The sequence below is a fragment of the Alexandromys fortis genome, unplaced genomic scaffold (genome assembly GCF_014885135.2).
Source record: "Alexandromys fortis isolate MF-2015 unplaced genomic scaffold, M_Fortis_MF-2015_v1.1 scaffold_189, whole genome shotgun sequence".
NCBI lineage: Eukaryota > Metazoa > Chordata > Mammalia > Rodentia > Cricetidae > Alexandromys > Alexandromys fortis.
In genome coordinates this window covers 2,805,205-2,823,768 of record NW_026068081.1, presented here as the reverse complement: position 1 = coordinate 2,823,768, position 18,564 = coordinate 2,805,205, and the positions used below count along the sequence as shown (strand labels likewise).

Sequence of the window (18,564 nt, the reverse complement as noted above, 5' to 3'; positions counted from 1 at the left end):
GGGGAGGGAAAGGGGAGGCGGCGGTGGGGAAGAAACAGAAATCTTTAGTAAATAAATAAATAAAAATCCTCCACTTTGGGGCTGGAGAGATGGCTCAGTGGTTAAGAGCATTGCCTGCTCTTCCAAAGGTCCTGAGTTCAATTCCCAGCAACCACATGGTGGCTCACAACCATCTGTAATGAGGTCTGGCGCCCTCTTCTGGCCTGCACGCATACACACAACACAGACAGAATGTTGTATACATAATAAATAAATAAATATTTAAAATATTAAAAAAAATCCTCCACTTTAAAAAAATAGAATCCACATTGCAACAATAGGAAAAAAAAGAGTTTCGTATCGTTAGTACTTATGGTTTTTGATTCATGCATGTGTATGGCTGCACATAGGTAGGTGTGTAAGTGTGCGCCCCTGTGCCTTACAAGCAAACTTAACAGAGAGGGATATCAGATGTGTTCTTTATCAGTCCACCTAATTCCTTTAAGACAGAGTCTCTCCTCTGAGTTGGAGGCTAGTTCCAGGACAGCCAAAGCTACACAGAGAAACCCTGTCTTGATACTGCCTGCCCCCACACATCAACTTTTTAAATCTAGGGTCTGGAGAGACGACTCAGCAGTTAAGACTATTGGTTGCTCATGCAGAGAATCTGGGTTTGATTCCCTGCACCTGAATGGTAGCTTACACCTGTCTGTAACTCCAGTTCCAGGGGATCTGACATCCTCTTCTGACCTCCCTGGGCACTAGTCCTTCATGTGGTGTGTATACATACATGTAAGCAAAACACTCACACACATAAAGGAAAATAAGCATAAAATTTAAAAATACTTTATCTTTGTATGTATAAAACACACCACTGTTTGCCTGTGTGTATGTGACCTCTGCCAACAGAGGCCAAAAGAGGGCATTTGATGCTGTCAAACTGGAGTTACAGATGGTTGTGAGCCACCTTGTAGGTGCTGGGATTCAAACCCAGGGCTTCTGCAAGAGCAGCAAGTACTCTTAACTGTTGAGACATCTCTCCAGACTTCTTTGTTTTGGAGATGGGGTCTCACTGTGTGGCCCACGATGGACTCCAACTCACAGCTATCTGAGTCTGTACTGTGAATACAAGCACATAACACCATGCGAAGTTTGCTTTTTCGTATATGGGATGTGGTAGGAGTCCAGCAAGTCTTTTGCATGTGGATATCCATTTTTCCTAACATAATTTGTTTCAAAGATTAATTCCCCCATTGAATTATCTTGACAGATGCTCTGGCTCCTTTCCAAAAATCCACGTGTTGAGATTATAACCACAATGTCATGATATTGGGAGTGGGGTCGCTGGGACATTAGCCTCCTTATAAAAGAGCCCCATCTGCTGTGTGAGGACATAGTACCAAGGTGCCAGCTATGAATCAGAGAGAATCTTCCAGCACCTTGACTGTGGCTTCCCCAGCCTCTTGAACCAAGAAGAATAAATTTCCGTTGTTTATAAGCTGCCTGGTTTGTGATATTTTGTCAATAGCAACCTGAATGTACAAGACAACACTCTTGCTGGAAATCAATTGACTATAAACCACAGGGTTTATTTCTGTACTCAAATCTATTCAATTGATCTTTATGTCTATTCTTAAGCTAAGACCTTTCTGTCTTTTTTCCATTGTGTGTGTGCATTGTGTGCATGGGGAGGGGCACGATTTGCATGTGTGCATGTGAGGGCCCAAGGTTGATGTCAGGAATTATCTGTGATGCTTATTCACCAAGGCAGAATCTCTCAGTCAAACCCAGAGCTCACACATTTGGCTAGTTTTGCTAGCCAGCTTGCTCTGGGGATCCTCTCCCTGGGCTATCTTCCTAGTCTCTCACTGTCTTGATTAATGTAACTTTGTGATGAATCTCTCTCTCTCCCTCCCTCCCTCCCTTCCCTTTCCATGGTGTGTGTGTGTGTTTAGGACAACATCTCTGTGTAGTCAAAACTGCTATAGTAGCCTAAACTGGCCTCAAACGTGTAATCTTCTTGCCTTTGATCTGTTGAATTTTTCTCCTCTCGGACTTTTTGTTGGTTTGTTTGTTGTTTGTTTGTTTGAGATGGAGTCTAGCTGTCTAGCCCTGGTTGGCCTGCTCCTGCCTAACCCAGGTTGGCCTTTCTTGTCTCACCAGCGCTGGGGGATGGATCTGCACAACCACACTTGGCTAACATTTTCATTTCCTTTTCATAGTTTGCACTTCTGGGAATCAGATCCAGGGTTCCACACATGCTCAGCAAGTGCTCCCCCACTATTCTGGACCTTAAGTCCCCCTTTCCAAACTATTTTGACCATTCTGTATCCTTTAAATTTCCATATAAATTTTAAGATCAGTTCTCCAATTTCCAGAATTACAGATAGTTTTGATTTTGATATAGATTGTTTTAAATCTACAGGTTGATCTGGGAATGATTGCCTTTTAAACAACTTTAAACCTTAGTACAAAAATCATTAACGATAAATTTAACAAAAGAAATGCAAGCGGTTGGGGAGAGGGCGCAGCTGGGGGAGTGTGTGCCACACAAGCAGAAGGTCTTGATTTCTGATCCCCAGCACCCACATAAGCTGGGATGGTTGTGGTTCTGTGCATTTATAACCCCTGCATTCAGGGAAGTGAATGACAGAGAGGGACAGAGACAGGCAGATCCCTGGAACTCATTCAACAACCAGCCTAGCCAAGTCAATGACCCTCAGGTCCCATGAGAGACCCTGTCGCAAATGTAAGAAAGGTGAGGAGCGATTGAAGGAAGGCACCCAGCATTGACCTCAGGCCTCCATACCCTTCCATACCTGCATGGACACACATGCACAGCACAGCGCGCGCGCGCGCGCACACACACACACACACACACACACACACACACACACACCAAAATCAATGCAAGATTGATACACTGAAAAACAAGGCCTAGGATGTGATTCTGTTGGCAGAGTGCTTGCTTAGCATGAAGGAGGCCCCCTCTATTTGATTCCTGAGCACAGAATTCAGCTGGGGAATGGTGGTCTAAGCTTGTAATTCCAGCTAGGAGGAGACAAAGGCAGAAAGAGCAGAAATCCAACGTTATCCTTGGCTACAAAGTCAGTTTGAGGCCAGTCCGGAATACTTGAAACCTGCCTCAAAAACAAAACGAAATCAAACAAAAGCAACTCCTAGAACATTACCTAATGGATGAACGCTGATTGGTGATTACTGACTGCTGAACCTCACTTGGTATCCATTGCTTTCGATTCCCGTCTCTTCTAGAGGAAATGTCTACTATTTGGTCCTTTCTAGGATTTTTCATTTGATCAGAGTTGTTAAACAGTTCACGTTCAGTCGTTCATACATGGTTGTTTAGCATATTTCCCTATAATCCTTTTCACTTCCGTACAAATTCTCTCTTTTCCTTTCACTTTCTCTCTAATCTTTGTACTCTTTCCTTTTGCTGTTGTGGGTTTTCAAAAATTATTATTATTTTCTATTTTTTAAAAAAATATTTATTGCCGGGTGGTGGTGGTGCACGCCTTTAATCCCAGCACTCGGGAGGCAGAGGCAGGCGGATCTCTGTGAGTTTGAGGCCAGCCTGGTCTACAAGAGCTAGTTCTAGGACAGGCTCCAAAACCACAGAGAAACCCTGTCTCGAAAACCAAAAAAAAAAAAAATAATAATTTTTAAAAAATATTTATTTTTTACGCATATGCATGTTCTGCCTGGATGCGTACATGTACATCGCATGTGTCCATGGTCCCTGAGATCAGAACAGTGTTGAATCTTGGAGAACTGCGATTGCAGGCGGTTGTGGGACACCATGTGGCTGGTGGGCACTGGACTCGGGCCCTCTGTAAGAGCAGCGGAATGGTCTCTTCGACCTCCCCTTATTTTCCTCTTGATGGTGTGTATCCGAGTGGGCTGCTGGAGGGTATGGACACTTGAGCCTCGTGCCCACGGCCGAGGCCAGAAAGAGGCTGTTAGATCCCCTGGTGCTCGACTTGCACACGCTTGTGAGGCACCTGACAGGGATCCTTACCAAGAGCAGTGTGTGCTCTTAACTGCCAGAACCATCTCTCCAGCCTCCACTGTGGGTTTTATCTGACCTTGCTCTGGTAGTTCCCTGGGGTGGGAGGCTAGGCTATAGATCTGAGCCCTTTCTTTCCCTTTTTAATGTAGTTGTTTATAGCTACGCATTGCCCTCTGTGTACCGCTCTGGCTTTACCCCTTAGCTGTCAGTGTAGTATGCTACCATTTTCATTCACCGTCTAAGGACTCTTCCTCATCTGCCTTCTCGCCTCATCTTTGGCCCACTGCGGCTAATAAAACTATGCTGCTGACCTCTTTCTTGGTTCTAGCCCCCTGGCTTCTGGTTTCTTCTTACAAGGACATTAGACCTCTTCAGGACGGCCCCTCCCTCACGAGCTGATTTCCTCCCAAACATCCCAGCTCCAAATATTGTCGCAATAAAGACTGGGGTTCAGCATATTAATGTATATTGGTAACTCACTAATTTTCTTCATAGATAATAGACATAGGGCTGAGGATGTAGGTCAGTTGGTAAAGTTCTTGCCTAGGCTCTGTGAAGCCCTGTGTTGGATCCCCAGCACCACATACACTGGGCACAGTAGTACACATCTGTAATGGCAGCATCTGGGCAGCATCTGGGAGAGGAAAGCAGGTGGATGATAAGTTCAAGGTCATCTTTGGCTGCTTTGAAAGTTTGAGGCCAGCCGGGGCTGCTTGAAAGCCTGTCTTAAAATACAAAGAAAAATTATTAATATTGATTTATTATAAGATAACGTTCTTCTGTGCATCCTACAGATTTGGAGGTATTTAATATTCCTTTGACCCTATATTATAGATTCTCTTCTTATCCTTATTTTAATGATATAAGAAAACAAACTATGGAACAAAGAGGTTTAGTATATTGCTTAAGGCCACGTAGCCAGCAAGAAGCTCTGTGAGGCTTAAACATAAGGGGTCTGGCTTCAGATTCGATTTTTTTTATACCAAGCCACATGGACGAATAAGTTTGAACAGCTTGAAGAGAAACCATTAAAAATTTTAAAATGTTCATTTGCTATTTGTGGGGTATGTGCCTCAAACGGCAAACAAGATTTAAACAATGTATTTAAGCCCAGAGAAACTGGGTGAGTCCAGCTGTTGTAGCTTCATACCGCGAACTTTGCAAATCCGATTTCCCATCCAGTGTGAGAGAGGAAGCAGCGGAGGGTGTGAGTTTTCTCTGCCCTCAGGCCTTAGCCACTACCAGCTTCTGGGTTGTTTGGAAGAGACTGATACCAGATCTGAAAATGTCCTGAGCTACCGCTACTAACCGAGGACTTTAGGGAATGAATCTTCAAATTCAACTTGGTAGAGCTCAGCAATTCCTAAGACTGTGTTTTCTCATGGAGGAGACAATGTGGCCTGAACTCACTGGAACGGAAACAACAGGAGGCGAAGCATGGCTCTGCTGATTTGGTCAAGGAAATGCAGACTCCACCTGGCCATGTGGATTAGGCAGATGGCGCCTGGAAGTGTCTCATCTCCTATTGCAGAGCTGACTTGAGCCCAGGAGACTCATAGATTCTGAAGACTGCTATGCCCTATTTGGCGGGGAATAAGTCAGGATGGCATGAGGACTCCCTTCCCTGGGTACAGGGGTAGAGGGAAGGATGCAAAAGAGGGTTTAGAGCACAGGGTCCTGAGAGCTCAGACCTGGAAGGAGAAGGTCTCTCTCATCTTAGGCTAGATGCATAGAGCCAGGAACTCAGAAGCCAAAATGACCAGGGTCAAAACAACAGGGACAGAGCCAGCCTCCGGATGCACCATAACTAGCAGAGGTCTGGGACTTGTGACTGTTCTGTCTTTTGTGTGGCAGCCATGGTAGGGTGCAGAGGCGCAGCTGACTATGATGGGATAGGCAGGTGAGGCTCATAGACTTTTTTGTTTTTGATACAGGGTTTCTCTGTGTGTCCCTGGAACTGTCCTGGAACTCACGCTGTAGACCAGGCTGACCTCGAACTCACAGAGATCTGCCTGCCTCTGCCTATGGAGTTCTGGAATTAAAGACATGAGCCACCACTACCCAGTCTCAGACATTTTTAAAGTATTTATTTTTATTTTGTATGTATGTGAATGTTTTCCTTTTACACACACACACATACACACACATACATATACATATACATACACACATGTGTGTGAATATTTTCCTTTTACACACACATATATATATATATACCATGTACATGCAGTATCTGAGGAGGTCAGAGGAGGGTGTCCATCCCTGGAAATAGAGTTATATAGACAGTTGTGAGTCACCCAATGTGGGTGCTGGGAACCGAACCTGGGTCCTCTGGAAGAGCAGCATGTGCTCTTAACTGCTGTGTCATCTCCTCAGCCCAGGTCTTTATAGAAATGTAATATAACTGCCTATCGTGGTAGAAGTCATAGTCCACACAAGTAATTTTGTTCGTTGTTTTTGTTTGCTGGGAGGTTTTGTGTTGCTGGGGATCTAGACAAAACTCTAGTACTGAGCTATAGCCCTAGCCTTTGGCTTTTGGAGACTAATTCCTGCTATATATAGCCCAGGCTAACTTGGAACTTACTATCATGTTCTGGTATTCCAGGCATGGATTAATTCACATGTTTTGATACATATAAACAATTGTTTAACAAATGAACAAAATACAAGTTTTAAAGGCATTTTTTTAAAGATTTATTTATTTATTATGTATACAGTGTTCTGTCTGTCTGCTTGCTGGCCAGAAGAGGGCACCAGATCTCATTACAGATGGTTGTGAGCCACCATGTGGTTGCAGGGAGTTGAACTCAGGACCTCTGGAAGAGCAGTCAGTGCTCTTAACCTCTGAGCCATCTCTCCAGCCCTTAAAGGCATTTTTATGATCGCATTAGGACTATAGAAATTTTATGTATTTCTTTCCTGACTAAATGATCAAAAGCTGTGTCAGAATTTTACACATAAAGTCAGGCATGGTACATACCACCATCTCTGCACTTGGAAGGTACAGGTAAGGAGGATCAGAGTTCAAGGCCAGCCTCAGCTACACAGCAAGTTGAAGGCCAGCCTGAGCTACCTGAGACCCTGTCTAACTCTCCCTTACCCCCACTGAAGAATTTCACAGGTGAATGTGGTCTAAGCTTCTCAAGATGAATGGCCAACTGCTAAGCAAAGTGGGGGTCCTCCTAACATCCCTGAATGATGTCATCCTTCCATTCCCTTACTTTCTTCTCCTCTTTCTTCCCTTCCCCTTCCTTTCTGGTTTTATTGAGGCAGGATCTTGCTATGTAGCCCTAGCTGGCTTGTAACTTACTATATAGAGCAACATGGCTTCATGCTAGTGGCCATCCTCCTGTGTCTGCCTCCTAAGCGCTGGGATTATAAGCATATAACACCAAGATCAACTCTGAGATTAAAAGTAAACTTTTATGAGTTGGTGGAGGTGGCAGGGTGATGGGGCCCAAACCTAAGCCTTGGGCATCTAGGGTAAGTATTGCTAGCCCTTCTTGTGGAATAATCTTTTTGTACACTCTGATGATGTGTCACTCTGGTTGGTTTAATCAAGAACTGAATAGCCAATAAGTAGATAGAATTTCCCAACAGAGATGATGCTGGGAAGAAGGCAGAGATGCCAAGAGACAGAGCAAACAGGATGGGCAGTGTGGAGATGAAGTAATAAGGCCATGAGTCAGAAAGTAAATGAATAGAAATGGGCTAAATTAAGTTATAAGAACTAGTTGGAAACAAGCCTAAGATAAGGCCCAGCTTGCATAATTGATATGTCTCCGTGTCCTCATTGGGGAGCCAACGGTCCTGATGAAAATGTCTGACTATTAGCCCCCTTTCTTTGTTTTGCTTTTAAAATGTTATTTTATGTGGATGTGTGTTTTGCCTGTGTGCCAGAAGAGGGAGTTAGATCAGCTGGAACTGCAGTTACAAATAGTTGTGCCGATATGGGTCCTCTGCAATAGAAGCAAGTGCATTTAACTATGAAGCCATCTCTCTAGCAACCCCTGCTTTTTAAAAAAGTAGTCTCAGCTTCCTTAGACCTCATTATGTAGACCAAGCTGGCCTTGAATGCATAGCTCTGCCTGCCTCTGCCTTCTGAGTGCTGGAATTAGAAGTGAGTGCCACCAAGATTCTATCACAAATCTCTAAATGGAACCAGAATAAATAGCTCCTACTGGCCTAGTTCATTTCTTTAAATACCAGTGTTCTATTCTTATTATTGGGTCGATCAATACTGATCAATGACCAACAATGAGTCTGGAAATGTGCCCTTTTGAGTTCATACAGTTGATTAAACACTTGGGAAATGCTTTGCTTTATTGCTCTTACAATGTACTTTCATCGACAATTTATTCCATATGTATTTACCTGTATTTTTTATTAGGTGATCTGCAAAGGCAAAAATATGAATAGTCTGTCTAAACAAACTCTCCTAGAATTCCAGGTATTTTGTTTGGATTTGTGATCAGACCCATGGCAATTAATTTTTTTTTCTTTTAAAAATATATTTGCATTAGTTCTTTGGGAATTTTGCACAGTGTATTTTGATACTACTTACCCCTCTTCCCCCATATCCACCCCACATTGCCTACCCAGCCAACTTTACTCCATGACAGTTTAATTAAATCCCTAATGTCTGACCCGGGATTTGGGAACTAACATTCTTATTGTTATCGCTGCTGAAAGCTGCTGCATTTTCTTTGGAAACCAGAAGTGTCCTGTTTTGAATGCTGAGAAGCTTGGCCCCTAATGTCACCTGAACGGACAGCCACAGGACCTTCCCTTGAGGTGAGCCAGGAAGCCATTTGTAGTGAAGAGCATATCAAGCTCAGAAAACATCCTTGGCTCTTTGCCAACTTGTCACAAAGTGAACACATCAAGTCCCTAAGTTCCACAATAAGGATTGTATTCTCAGGGAACTTGCATGGTGGCAGATGAACCTCCATGTCAAACAGTGACACAAAGGCCGCCTGAGGATCCCTTCATGAAGCTGGGCCCTTGCATACTGCGTGCAAACATGGAGGGCGTTTGTCTCGTCTGCGGTGCTCACAAGCTAGAGCTTACGGTCTGGACTGGAGAAAATCACATCAGTAAAGCCTTATTCGGTGGCTTGAGTCTGACTTAAGCTCTCCATTCCCAAAGGCCCAGGGCACGGTCTCTTTATTGCTCTGGACTGTAGCAGCTAGACTGTCTTTCTGCCCCTTTCCTGTCCAGACTGTAAGCTCCATAATGACACCTATTCATGGCTGGGTCCTTTGAGTAAGATGCGCGGCACACAGAAGGTGCTCTGTAAGCCCTTAGGAAATAAATGAGGATACATCAATCAATTCCACTCACCGTCTCCCCCTTTGAATCCTGACTATGTCTCTGTCTTCTTCCCTCAGCTAGAGATTGACCTTACAGATGGCTTAAAATGGACCGACTTCCTTAGGAGCCGGCTTCACCAATTAGCTGCAAGTCAATATGCCCCCAGGTGATGGGACCCTACTTTACAAAGTTATTTAATGTTGGGCAGTCAGGTTACAAAAGAAAATGCCGTCAAACTCAATGGTTACAATTTGACCTTAATTGTTTCCAACAAGAACACAGCATGTCTGGTTCCTCTGAGGTCCTTTCTGACCAGGTGGTGACACAACCTTGGGGTCCAGCTTGCTTTTCTGTTGCTGTGTTAAATGCCACAACTAAAAGAAACTTAGGGCAGGAAAGGGTTGGCTTCAGTTCACACTTCCAGGTCACACAATCCATCACTGATGGAATTCAGGACAGGAACTCAAGAAGGAACTGAGACAGGAATCATGAGCACCGCCATCCACTGGCTCACTCCCTGACCGGTTTTCTCATGCAGCTCAGCCAAGGGGTACTGCCCATAGGGGGTTTGGACCTCCTACATCAGTTAGCCATCACATGACAGTACACCACAGCCAACTCTTCAGCTAAGGTTCCTTTTTCCCAGGTGACTCTAGATCAGGCCAAGTTGACCATAAAAACAAACCAGGACACCAGCCACCAGCTTACCCCAAGGCGCTTAAACTGTATTTGCTAGGGTTCGTGAAATACCTGAGGGAAAGGTAGATTGAACTTTGGAAAGAAGGAAGAGGGCTAGTTAGAAGTGTTTTCTGCACCACCGTGATATTTGTAGTCCTTAGCTGGGGGATCAGGGATGCAGGGCGCTTGCTTTAGTGCTAGCCCAGTTTGCACAAAGACCTGAGTTCAATCCGGCACAGGACATTTTGGTACACGCTTGTGTGGTCCCAGCGCTTAGAAGATACAGGCAGGAAAATTCAGCGTGCACGATCATCTTCAGCTACTTAGGGAGTTCAGAGCCAGCTGGGGAAACCTGAGATTCTGAGGTGAGGGTAAGGGGCTGAAATGTTTAAGGATGCTATAATGTAAAAGTAAAAGGATGAGGTTAAGAGTATTAGCTGGCTAGCATGATACTTCATAGAATGCTATCCTGGGGGGTTTTGCTAAGACTCATAGCCAGTTCTTCACCTTCGCAATTTCAACCCCTCAGTCTCAGAAGGTTTGCTTATGCTAGGCAAGTACATACTAATCAAAGCAGCATACCAACTTAATAATTTACAAAAAAAAAATGTGCAACACCAGGGGCGAAAATCTTTGAGGAAAAAAAAAACAGTGACAGATTTGGGCATATAAATATTTCAACCTCTTTACACAGAATTAACTATCAATAAAATTACTGGCAAAGGATGACTATCCATAGGGAAAGGCCTCATAGGAGCTAACAAGAGAAAGGACACGTGTTTCCATGTAAAAGTAGCGCAAGGCACGTACAGGGAATTCACGAAAACAAGAACTACAGCTGGCCAGTAACTGAACATCTCAGTCCTCCCGCTGCTAGCCGTGGTGTGCTGTCCCCTGCTTGCCAAGCTCGGGATGTCATATTGATAACTGGAAATCAGTCGTGGTGAGAGTATTTACACCATGGAAACCAGCAAGTGACGTGGAGCAGCCCTGTCGTTTGTTGCTTGGAGAGCTAGCTATTAAATATTTACTGGCTCAACGCTGTGTGCAGTCAATCACTGCCCATCACCTGGACCTTTCCCAAGTACACTGAAGCGGGCCCATGTCTTCTGTCTCCTCGGCGTCTTTAGAGAAATTCTGACCCCTACCTACATACTTCTGTTTTCCTTCGCAGTCACTTGTACGTGCTGAATCCCATTCGTCGTGTCTTAGTCATTCTTCAACACACGTAAGTGGTTTGGAGGCCACCAGTCCTCCAGACCTTGTCTCTGCAATAGCTGTTGCTGAACTGGAAGAGCTCCAAGAAGCTGGAATTTTATTTTATGGCTATGTGTTTTATCTTCCTTGACTGCCTTCCCATCCACCCCTGTGTGTGTGTGTGTGTGTGTGTGTGTGTGTGTGTGTGTGTGTATTTCCTGGAGTGAAACCCAAGGACTCTCTCATGCTCTGCAAGCACCGAGCCACAATTCAAACCTGCCAGGTTTTTCACCATATTCACTTCTCTTGATTATTCCTTTCGTCTTGACATTTCCTCATCCTTGAGTGCCAATGACACACAACCTTGGCTGGCCCTCCAGTGTCTGTCTTTTCAGATTCTTCCAAATCCACTTCTATTTCCCTTCCTTCCTGGTGGCACGGGAGATAGACCCCAAAGCCTCCCACCTGCAACGCCAGTGCTGTACCAGCTCAGCTCCAGCTCCTGCCCCGTTCCACTTGGAAGTAATGGTATTTTCTGGAATTTAGTCTGCAGTCTTCCCTACTCTCCCCCTAGGTAATTTCCCTCATTCACGCGGGGTTCAATACCATGTATACACCAATGCTTTGTATATTTCTACCTCCCTCGGAACTGTAGCTTCCTACTCGCTCCAGAGGGAACAGGAGCCCCTAGGTTGGCATCTGTCTTCCTTACTCTCCAGATCACCAAACCTGGGCCAATTTTACTTCCTAAATGTTTTCCAAATGCATTCTCCGTGCCCCCCACGCTGTGTGCAGGCCTCCACGATCACTCAGCTAGACTGCCGCAGTAGCCTTCAAACCCACCTTCCTGCTCGGAGTCCTCTTCTCTTTACCCCTCCCCACCTGGAAGCCAAGGCTGTTCAAAACATGGCTGCAGTCCCATCACGCTCCTCCTCACCCTAGTAGGCTTCCTGTTGCTTTCAGAGAGGTTTTTTTGGGGGGGAGGGGAGGGGTTCAGTTGTAGGAATTGGACCCAAGATCTCAGTAGCACACGGCAAGGACTTTTTCATCATTGAGTATAGCCTCAGCTCCCTCCAGCCTTCCAGGATGGAAACAATGCAATGGCTTCAAGCCCTGCATGGCCTTGTTCTGGGCTACAGCCACTCAAGGCCCCGTGAACACCAGCAACTCTACCTTTCAGTCCCAGCCCAGCTCCAATTTTTTGTTTTCTTTTTTCTTCCCTCCCTTCCTCCCTTCCTCCCTCCCTTCCTCCCTCCGTCCCTCCCTCCCTCCTTCCCTTTCTTTTTTCCTTTCTGGTTGGTGGTGGTTCAAGACAGGGTTTCTCTTTGTAGCTCTGGCTGTCCTGAAACTCACTCTGTAGACCAGCCTGTGCTTGAACTCACAGAGATCCACCTGCCTCTGCCTCCCAAGTACTGGCTTCTTTCTGTTTTCTTGAGCACAGACTTCACACATACATTGCTTTTACCGGGACTGTCCTCACCGCTCTCCTCGCAGACTCCTATGGAATTTTCAGATCTCATCTCAGACATCACTTCTTTCATGGAGCCTTATTCGCAGATAACTAAACTGCTGACCACGTTCTATCCGTCCCTAACCCCTTCCTCCACCATTCTCTACTCCCGAGAGATGCAGAAGAGCTCCTTTTTTGCTTGTTTGTTCATGCTTTTGTCCCTGTATTTACTCATGTGAAATTTTGATTTATTTACTTGGGGGAGTGGGCATGAGCATGCCACAGTGCCTGTGTGGACGTCAAAGGACAGCTGGCCGGAATCTGATCTCTCCTTAGCCTTGTGGGTTCTGGGGATTGACGTTGTGGTCCGTGATCAGTTGATCCTATTGTTTTAAGGCCCGTGCTAGATAGAGAAAAATTGCTCACCTAACAGAGAGCCGGGGGGGGGGGGGGAATGAGTAAAAGGTGAGACCTCAATCCTACAATCCCCTTAGAGAGCATGCCCCCATAACATAATGATTTCTAAAGAGGCTCTGATTCTTGAATTTTCCACGACTTCTCGATGGAGCCCAGTTGGGAACCAAGTCTTTAACATATTGGCCTTTAGGTAACAGTTAAGATCTAACTATAGTAATGGGGTCCCATGATGTTTTGATACATGTATACATTGTTTAAATTTAGGTAAACATTATATGTATTAATTTATATATATATAAATATTTTACATATAAAATATATAACATGTATACATATCAACTGTCTATAATTCAATTATGGTGAGAAAATCCAAAACAATTCTTTTATCTTTGTGAAATTATAGTACATTATTATTATTATTTATCATAACTCTGCTATATAATGGCACACCATAACTTTTGGGGAGCAGTGTTGGAGATTGAACCCACAGCCTATGTACATGTTAGGCAAAAGCTCTACTACTGAAATGTACTCCTAGATCTAGAATTTTTTTCTTTCTAGAATTTTGTACCATTTATTTATTTGTTTGTTTGTTTATTTGATTTTTCGAGACAGGGTTTCTCCGTAGCTTTTGGTTCCTGTCCTGGAACTAGCTCTGTAGACCAGGCTGGTCTCGAACTCACAGAGATCCACCTGCCTCTGCCTCCTGAGTGCTGGGATTAAAGGCGTGCGCCACCATCGCCCGGCTCAGGCTTGTTTTTTTTTTCTTTATTTTTTTTTAAGACAAGATCTCATGCAGCTAAATTTGGCATCCGACTTGCTGTCTAATTGAGGATGATCTTGAACTCCTGATTTTCTTGCCTCCACTCCCAAGTGCTGGGATTCCAGGTATGTACCCCATGCCTGGCTTTAGAACATCTTACTTCTATCTAACTGTAACTTAGTACCCAAGTTATTGGCCTTTCCCCATCCCTGCTCCCACTTCTAATGCACATTAAGTATCACCCATTAAGTGTTGAAATAAGAGCGGCAGGGCTGCGTCCCCAACACCCCGGCCGCTTGGCTAGCTCATGCCCGAAATAACAACACACAAACTGCTTGTTCATTTAAGAACTGCTTGGCCCATGAACTCTAGCCCTTACAGGCTAATTCTCGCACCTGGACTAGCCCATTTCTAACGATGTGTGTAAGCACCCCAAGGTGCGCTTACCGGGAAGATTCTAGCCTCCGTCCATCATGGTGTCTCTGCTCCAGATAGCAGAGCTGTCCGGTCTCTCCGGGAGCAGAGCAGAGTCTGACCTCACTTCCTCTTCCGCCCAGAATTCTATTCTGTTTATTCCGCCCACCTATGTTCTAAGCTATGAGGGCCAGCCAAGCAGTTTCTTTATTGCTCAGCCAATGAAATCAACAGATTGATATGACACTCCCACATCAATTAAGAAACAAGGATAGTCAGGCGGTGGTGGCACGTGCCTTTAATCCCAGCACCCGAGAGGCAGAGGCAGGCGGATCTCTGTGAGTTTGAGGCCAATCTGGTCTACAAGAGCTAGTGCCAGGACATAGTTCAAAGCTACAGAGAAGGGGCTGGAGAGATGGCTCAGCGGTTAAGAGCACTGTCTATTCTTTCAGAAGACCCAGGTTCAATTTCCAGCACCCACATGACAGCTAACTCCAGCTTCTGGGGATCTGATACCTTCACACCAATCCACATAAAATAAAGTTAAATAAGTTATTAAAAAAAAACCAAAGCTACAGAGAAACCTTGTCTCAAAAAATAGAACAATAGAAGGAAGGAAAGAAAGAAAGATGGGTAGGCTAGGCAAGGTGGTTCATGCCCATAACCCCAGCATTCAAATAGAGACAGGAGGGTCAGAATGTCATGGTCAGGATGGAGAGATGGCTCAACAGTAAAGAGCACTCACTGCTCCTCAGAGGGCCTGAGTTCAGTTTCCAGTATTCACTTTTACAGCCTGTAACTCCAGTTCCAGGGGATTCAACACTCTTCTGGCCTCTGAGGACATCTGTACCCATGTGGCATACACTCACACAGTTACATACACACATACATAAAAATAAAGATTTAAAAATTCAATGTTATAATTACATTACATTCTTTTTTAAAATATTTATTTATATGTACACAATATTCTGCCTGAAGACCAGAAGAGGACACCAGACCCCATTACAGATGGTTGTGAGCCAACCAAGTGGTTGCTGGGAATTGAACTCAGGACCTTTGGAAGAACAGGCAATGCTCTTAACCTCTGAGCCATCTCTCCAGCCCTATATTACATTCTTAAAATGTTCATGGTCGTAGGGGCTTTGCACTCATGATCTCATCTAATCCTAATCCCTTCCTCAAGGCCCCACCTCTAAATACTGTGCTGGGATTGCATTTCCGCCTACCTTCTCAATACCTCCCAAACGGGACAGCATTTCAGCCGAAGGTTTTGGATGACACCAACCACAGCAAATAGCATCCTGAGACCTGTCACTCTACTCGGGAGCACTAAGTGCTTCCATCACTCTCTGCTCCAAATTCCTTCTCCCTAGCTGAAGGCAGAGTGACCTTTTCAAATTGCAAATGGGTTCCTGTCACTTCCGCACTCTGAGCGCATCAACAACTCCTCACCATCTAAGGGACCATGTCTCCAACAGACTCCGGTGACACCGCATTGGGATGCCATGGTGTCCTTTCCAGAACTGTTGGGGACTTCTGTGAGCGGGAAATAGGCCTACATGATGTGTGTGTGCGCGGTATGAAATCATAGCCACAAGCCCAGATGCCCATCAAAAGATAAACTGTTGAATTAAGCATGATCGGTGATGGAATTGCCTCTTTAATATTCATTCGCTACTCATTCGTTCATTTTGTTGCTTGCTGACTGATGAGCAGGAACATCTGTCAAAGATTTAGGGAAGATTTACAGTTTAAAAAATTTAAAAGAAAAAAGAAAATGCTACCCATTAACTTTTTTTTCATTTACTCAATGAGCATCCCATTTGTGCTAGCCACAATTTCAGACACTGACTGGGCGGTGTCCTTAGACAGTGCAGCTTGAGCAAAAAGCCCAAGCAATTTACTGCCACTAACCCAGCTCTTCCAGACCCGGTCCCATCTCATCTTGCAGTCTCTGTAGTCAGTGGCTCCTTGTCCCACCCTTTCTGCCTGAGAGCTGCAGTTTCTTAAATGCGCTCTTCCTCTTTTTATCTATTTATTTCTTTTCTTTGCAGCACTGAGACTAAAACCCAGGGCCTCCTGCGTGCCAACACCGAGATATACCCACTATCTGGACTCCTTCCTTCCGTTCTTTTTATATTAGTTCATATGCGTGTGCAGATACGCTTGTGCCACAGCACACCTGTGGAGGTCAGAGGACAACTCTCAGGAGTCTGTTCTCTCTTATGAGTTCATGGAATTCAGGAATCAAACTCGGGTCATTAGTGCCTCTACCTGTGAGGCCACTGATCTGACTTCCTTATTTATAGTATCCTTCTTGAAAAGGGATGTGTGTGTGTGTGTGTGTGTGTGTGTGTGTGTGTGTGGTGTAGTCTCTTCATGCTGGTGTGTGTGTGTGGAGATCAGAGGACAAAATTCTGCACTTGGTTCCCTCCTTCTACTATGTGGATCCTAGGATTGGACTCAGAATTCAAGGAGCCTTCCTTTATCTGCCGAGCCATCTTTGCAAGCCCTCTTCTTCTTATTATGGTCTGGGATAGGGTGTGATGTAACACAGGCTGGCCTTGAACTCACTAGTAGCTGAGGATGATCTTGAACTTCTGATCCTCCTGCCTCCACCTTCCAAGTGTTGGGACTTACAAGCGCAAGCCACCATGCCTTTTTTTTTTTTTTTGCAGTGCTGGGGACTAGAACTCAGGGCTTTGTGTTTGCTATGCAAGCGCTCTACCAACTGACCTACATTCTAAGTCCCAGACTGCATTCCTTATGACTTACCAGACAGCTCGGAGGCTGATGGACAAAGGTCACATATTGAGAGCCAGTGACCTAAAGTAAAACCAGGAGTAGCAGGCGACAATGCACAAAGGAATCCTTAGTTCATCCTGACTCAGCCTCTTAACTTCTACCCGCCCCCCCCTCGCCCCCGAATCTCTCTTTCTTTCTTCCAAAAGAGACAGAATCTTAGGCTGGCCTCAAACACATATTCACCTATCTCTGCCTCCTGAGTGCTGGAATTAAAGGTGTGTACCACCATGCCTAACTTCTTTGTTTTTGCTTTTCCAAATAGGCTTTCTCTGTGTAACCCTGGCTGTCCTAGAACTCACTACGTAGACCAGGCGGGCCTTGAACTCATAAGAGACCTGACTGCCTCTGCCTCCTGATTGCTGGGATCGAAGGCATGCGCCACCACTGCTCGGCTTCCAGCTTTTAACTGATTTTCTAATGCAGTTGGTGCTGTCTTGACCACTTTGTTTTTGCTTCCTTCTCCAACTTCCTGATCTTAGATCATTCTGAATGCTTTTCTTCTTACCTGAGGCCAATTCTGCTGGCTTTCATTTTCTCCTCTCATAAAGCCTCAGTTTCAGGATAATGGTGTTTCCTGAGCTTTTGGCTGCATGGCACGGTTATGCGCTCCCCCCACCCCCGCATCTTATCCGGTATTAGCACCCCACCTCATCCGTCACAGTGATCTCTGTAAAGCTTGACTGTAAATGTTGGCTCCAATTAGGAGCCATTCCTACCTAACAGGCGAGCCATTTCCCCTCTCAGGCAGAAGACTGTGGCTTCACAGACATTAACAGTCACCTGCTGACCCTAAGGAAGTTGTGGCTTGCTCCAGCTTCCTTCAGGAAAGTAGAAATGTGAGAATAACTCATTTACACTTCTCTGTTAATTTCTTTACTCAGCAACCATTGACTAAGCACCTGCCAGAAACTGTGCTGTGCGGGGCCTTGGTAGCCAGGGTGCCACAAAGATGCCCCATTAGATATGTACATATGTTCGTGGTAGTGCTTACGAGTCCAGAAATTCCTCTTCATAAAGTCTCCCCCTCTTCCTCTTCCTCCTCCTTGTCCTTCTTCTTTTAAAAAATTAAGACAGAATCTCACTGAGGCCAAGCTAGCCTTGAACTTAACTTGTAGCTAGAATAACCTTCCTTCCACTTCTGGAGTGCGGCAAGCACAGGCAGGCTAGGATTATAGCACAGTTGAGATGCACGCTGCTGGGACCCAGATCCAAGGCTTCCTGTATTCCAGGCAAGTGGTCTACCGGTCAATTGAGTGGCCGTTCTCCTCCCCTAACCTCTGATTTTTTTTTAGTCTTATCCCCTGAAGTTCTTTTTCCTATCGTGAAAGATGGAGAAGAGGAATAAAATTACTAACTGAGGCCCTCTGCTATCTCCTTTCAGCCTTTCTGCCTGTCCTGTGCCTTATAAGGTGACCAGCACCGAAGACTGGGAGGCCTGGGAGGCCTGGGAGGCACAGGCCTCAGCAGTTCCCAAAGCTCTGGAGTACTGAGTGTTCTTTGTAGGGATGGATAGCAGGT

General features: G+C 45.1%; 1 protein-coding gene across 12 annotated transcripts in view; it reads left to right on the top strand.

Annotated features, from left to right (window-relative positions):
- Septin6 (septin 6) overlaps positions 1-18,564 on the top strand; it is a 134,371-nt gene that overhangs the window by 40,163 nt on the left and 75,644 nt on the right. For 10 of the 12 annotated variants that reach the window (XM_050121898.1, XM_050121901.1, XM_050121897.1 and 7 more), the window contains exon 2: positions 18,428-18,562. The exons of 1 other annotated variant lie outside the window; for it this stretch is intronic. In XM_050121898.1, the coding sequence (XP_049977855.1) occupies positions 18,552-18,562 (11 nt within the window). In that variant the 5' untranslated portion in view covers positions 18,428-18,551. Of the gene's footprint in view, positions 1-13,844; positions 13,950-18,427; positions 18,563-18,564 lie in introns of those variants that run through there. One more of the 12 variants, XM_050121896.1, reaches the window with a different exon arrangement.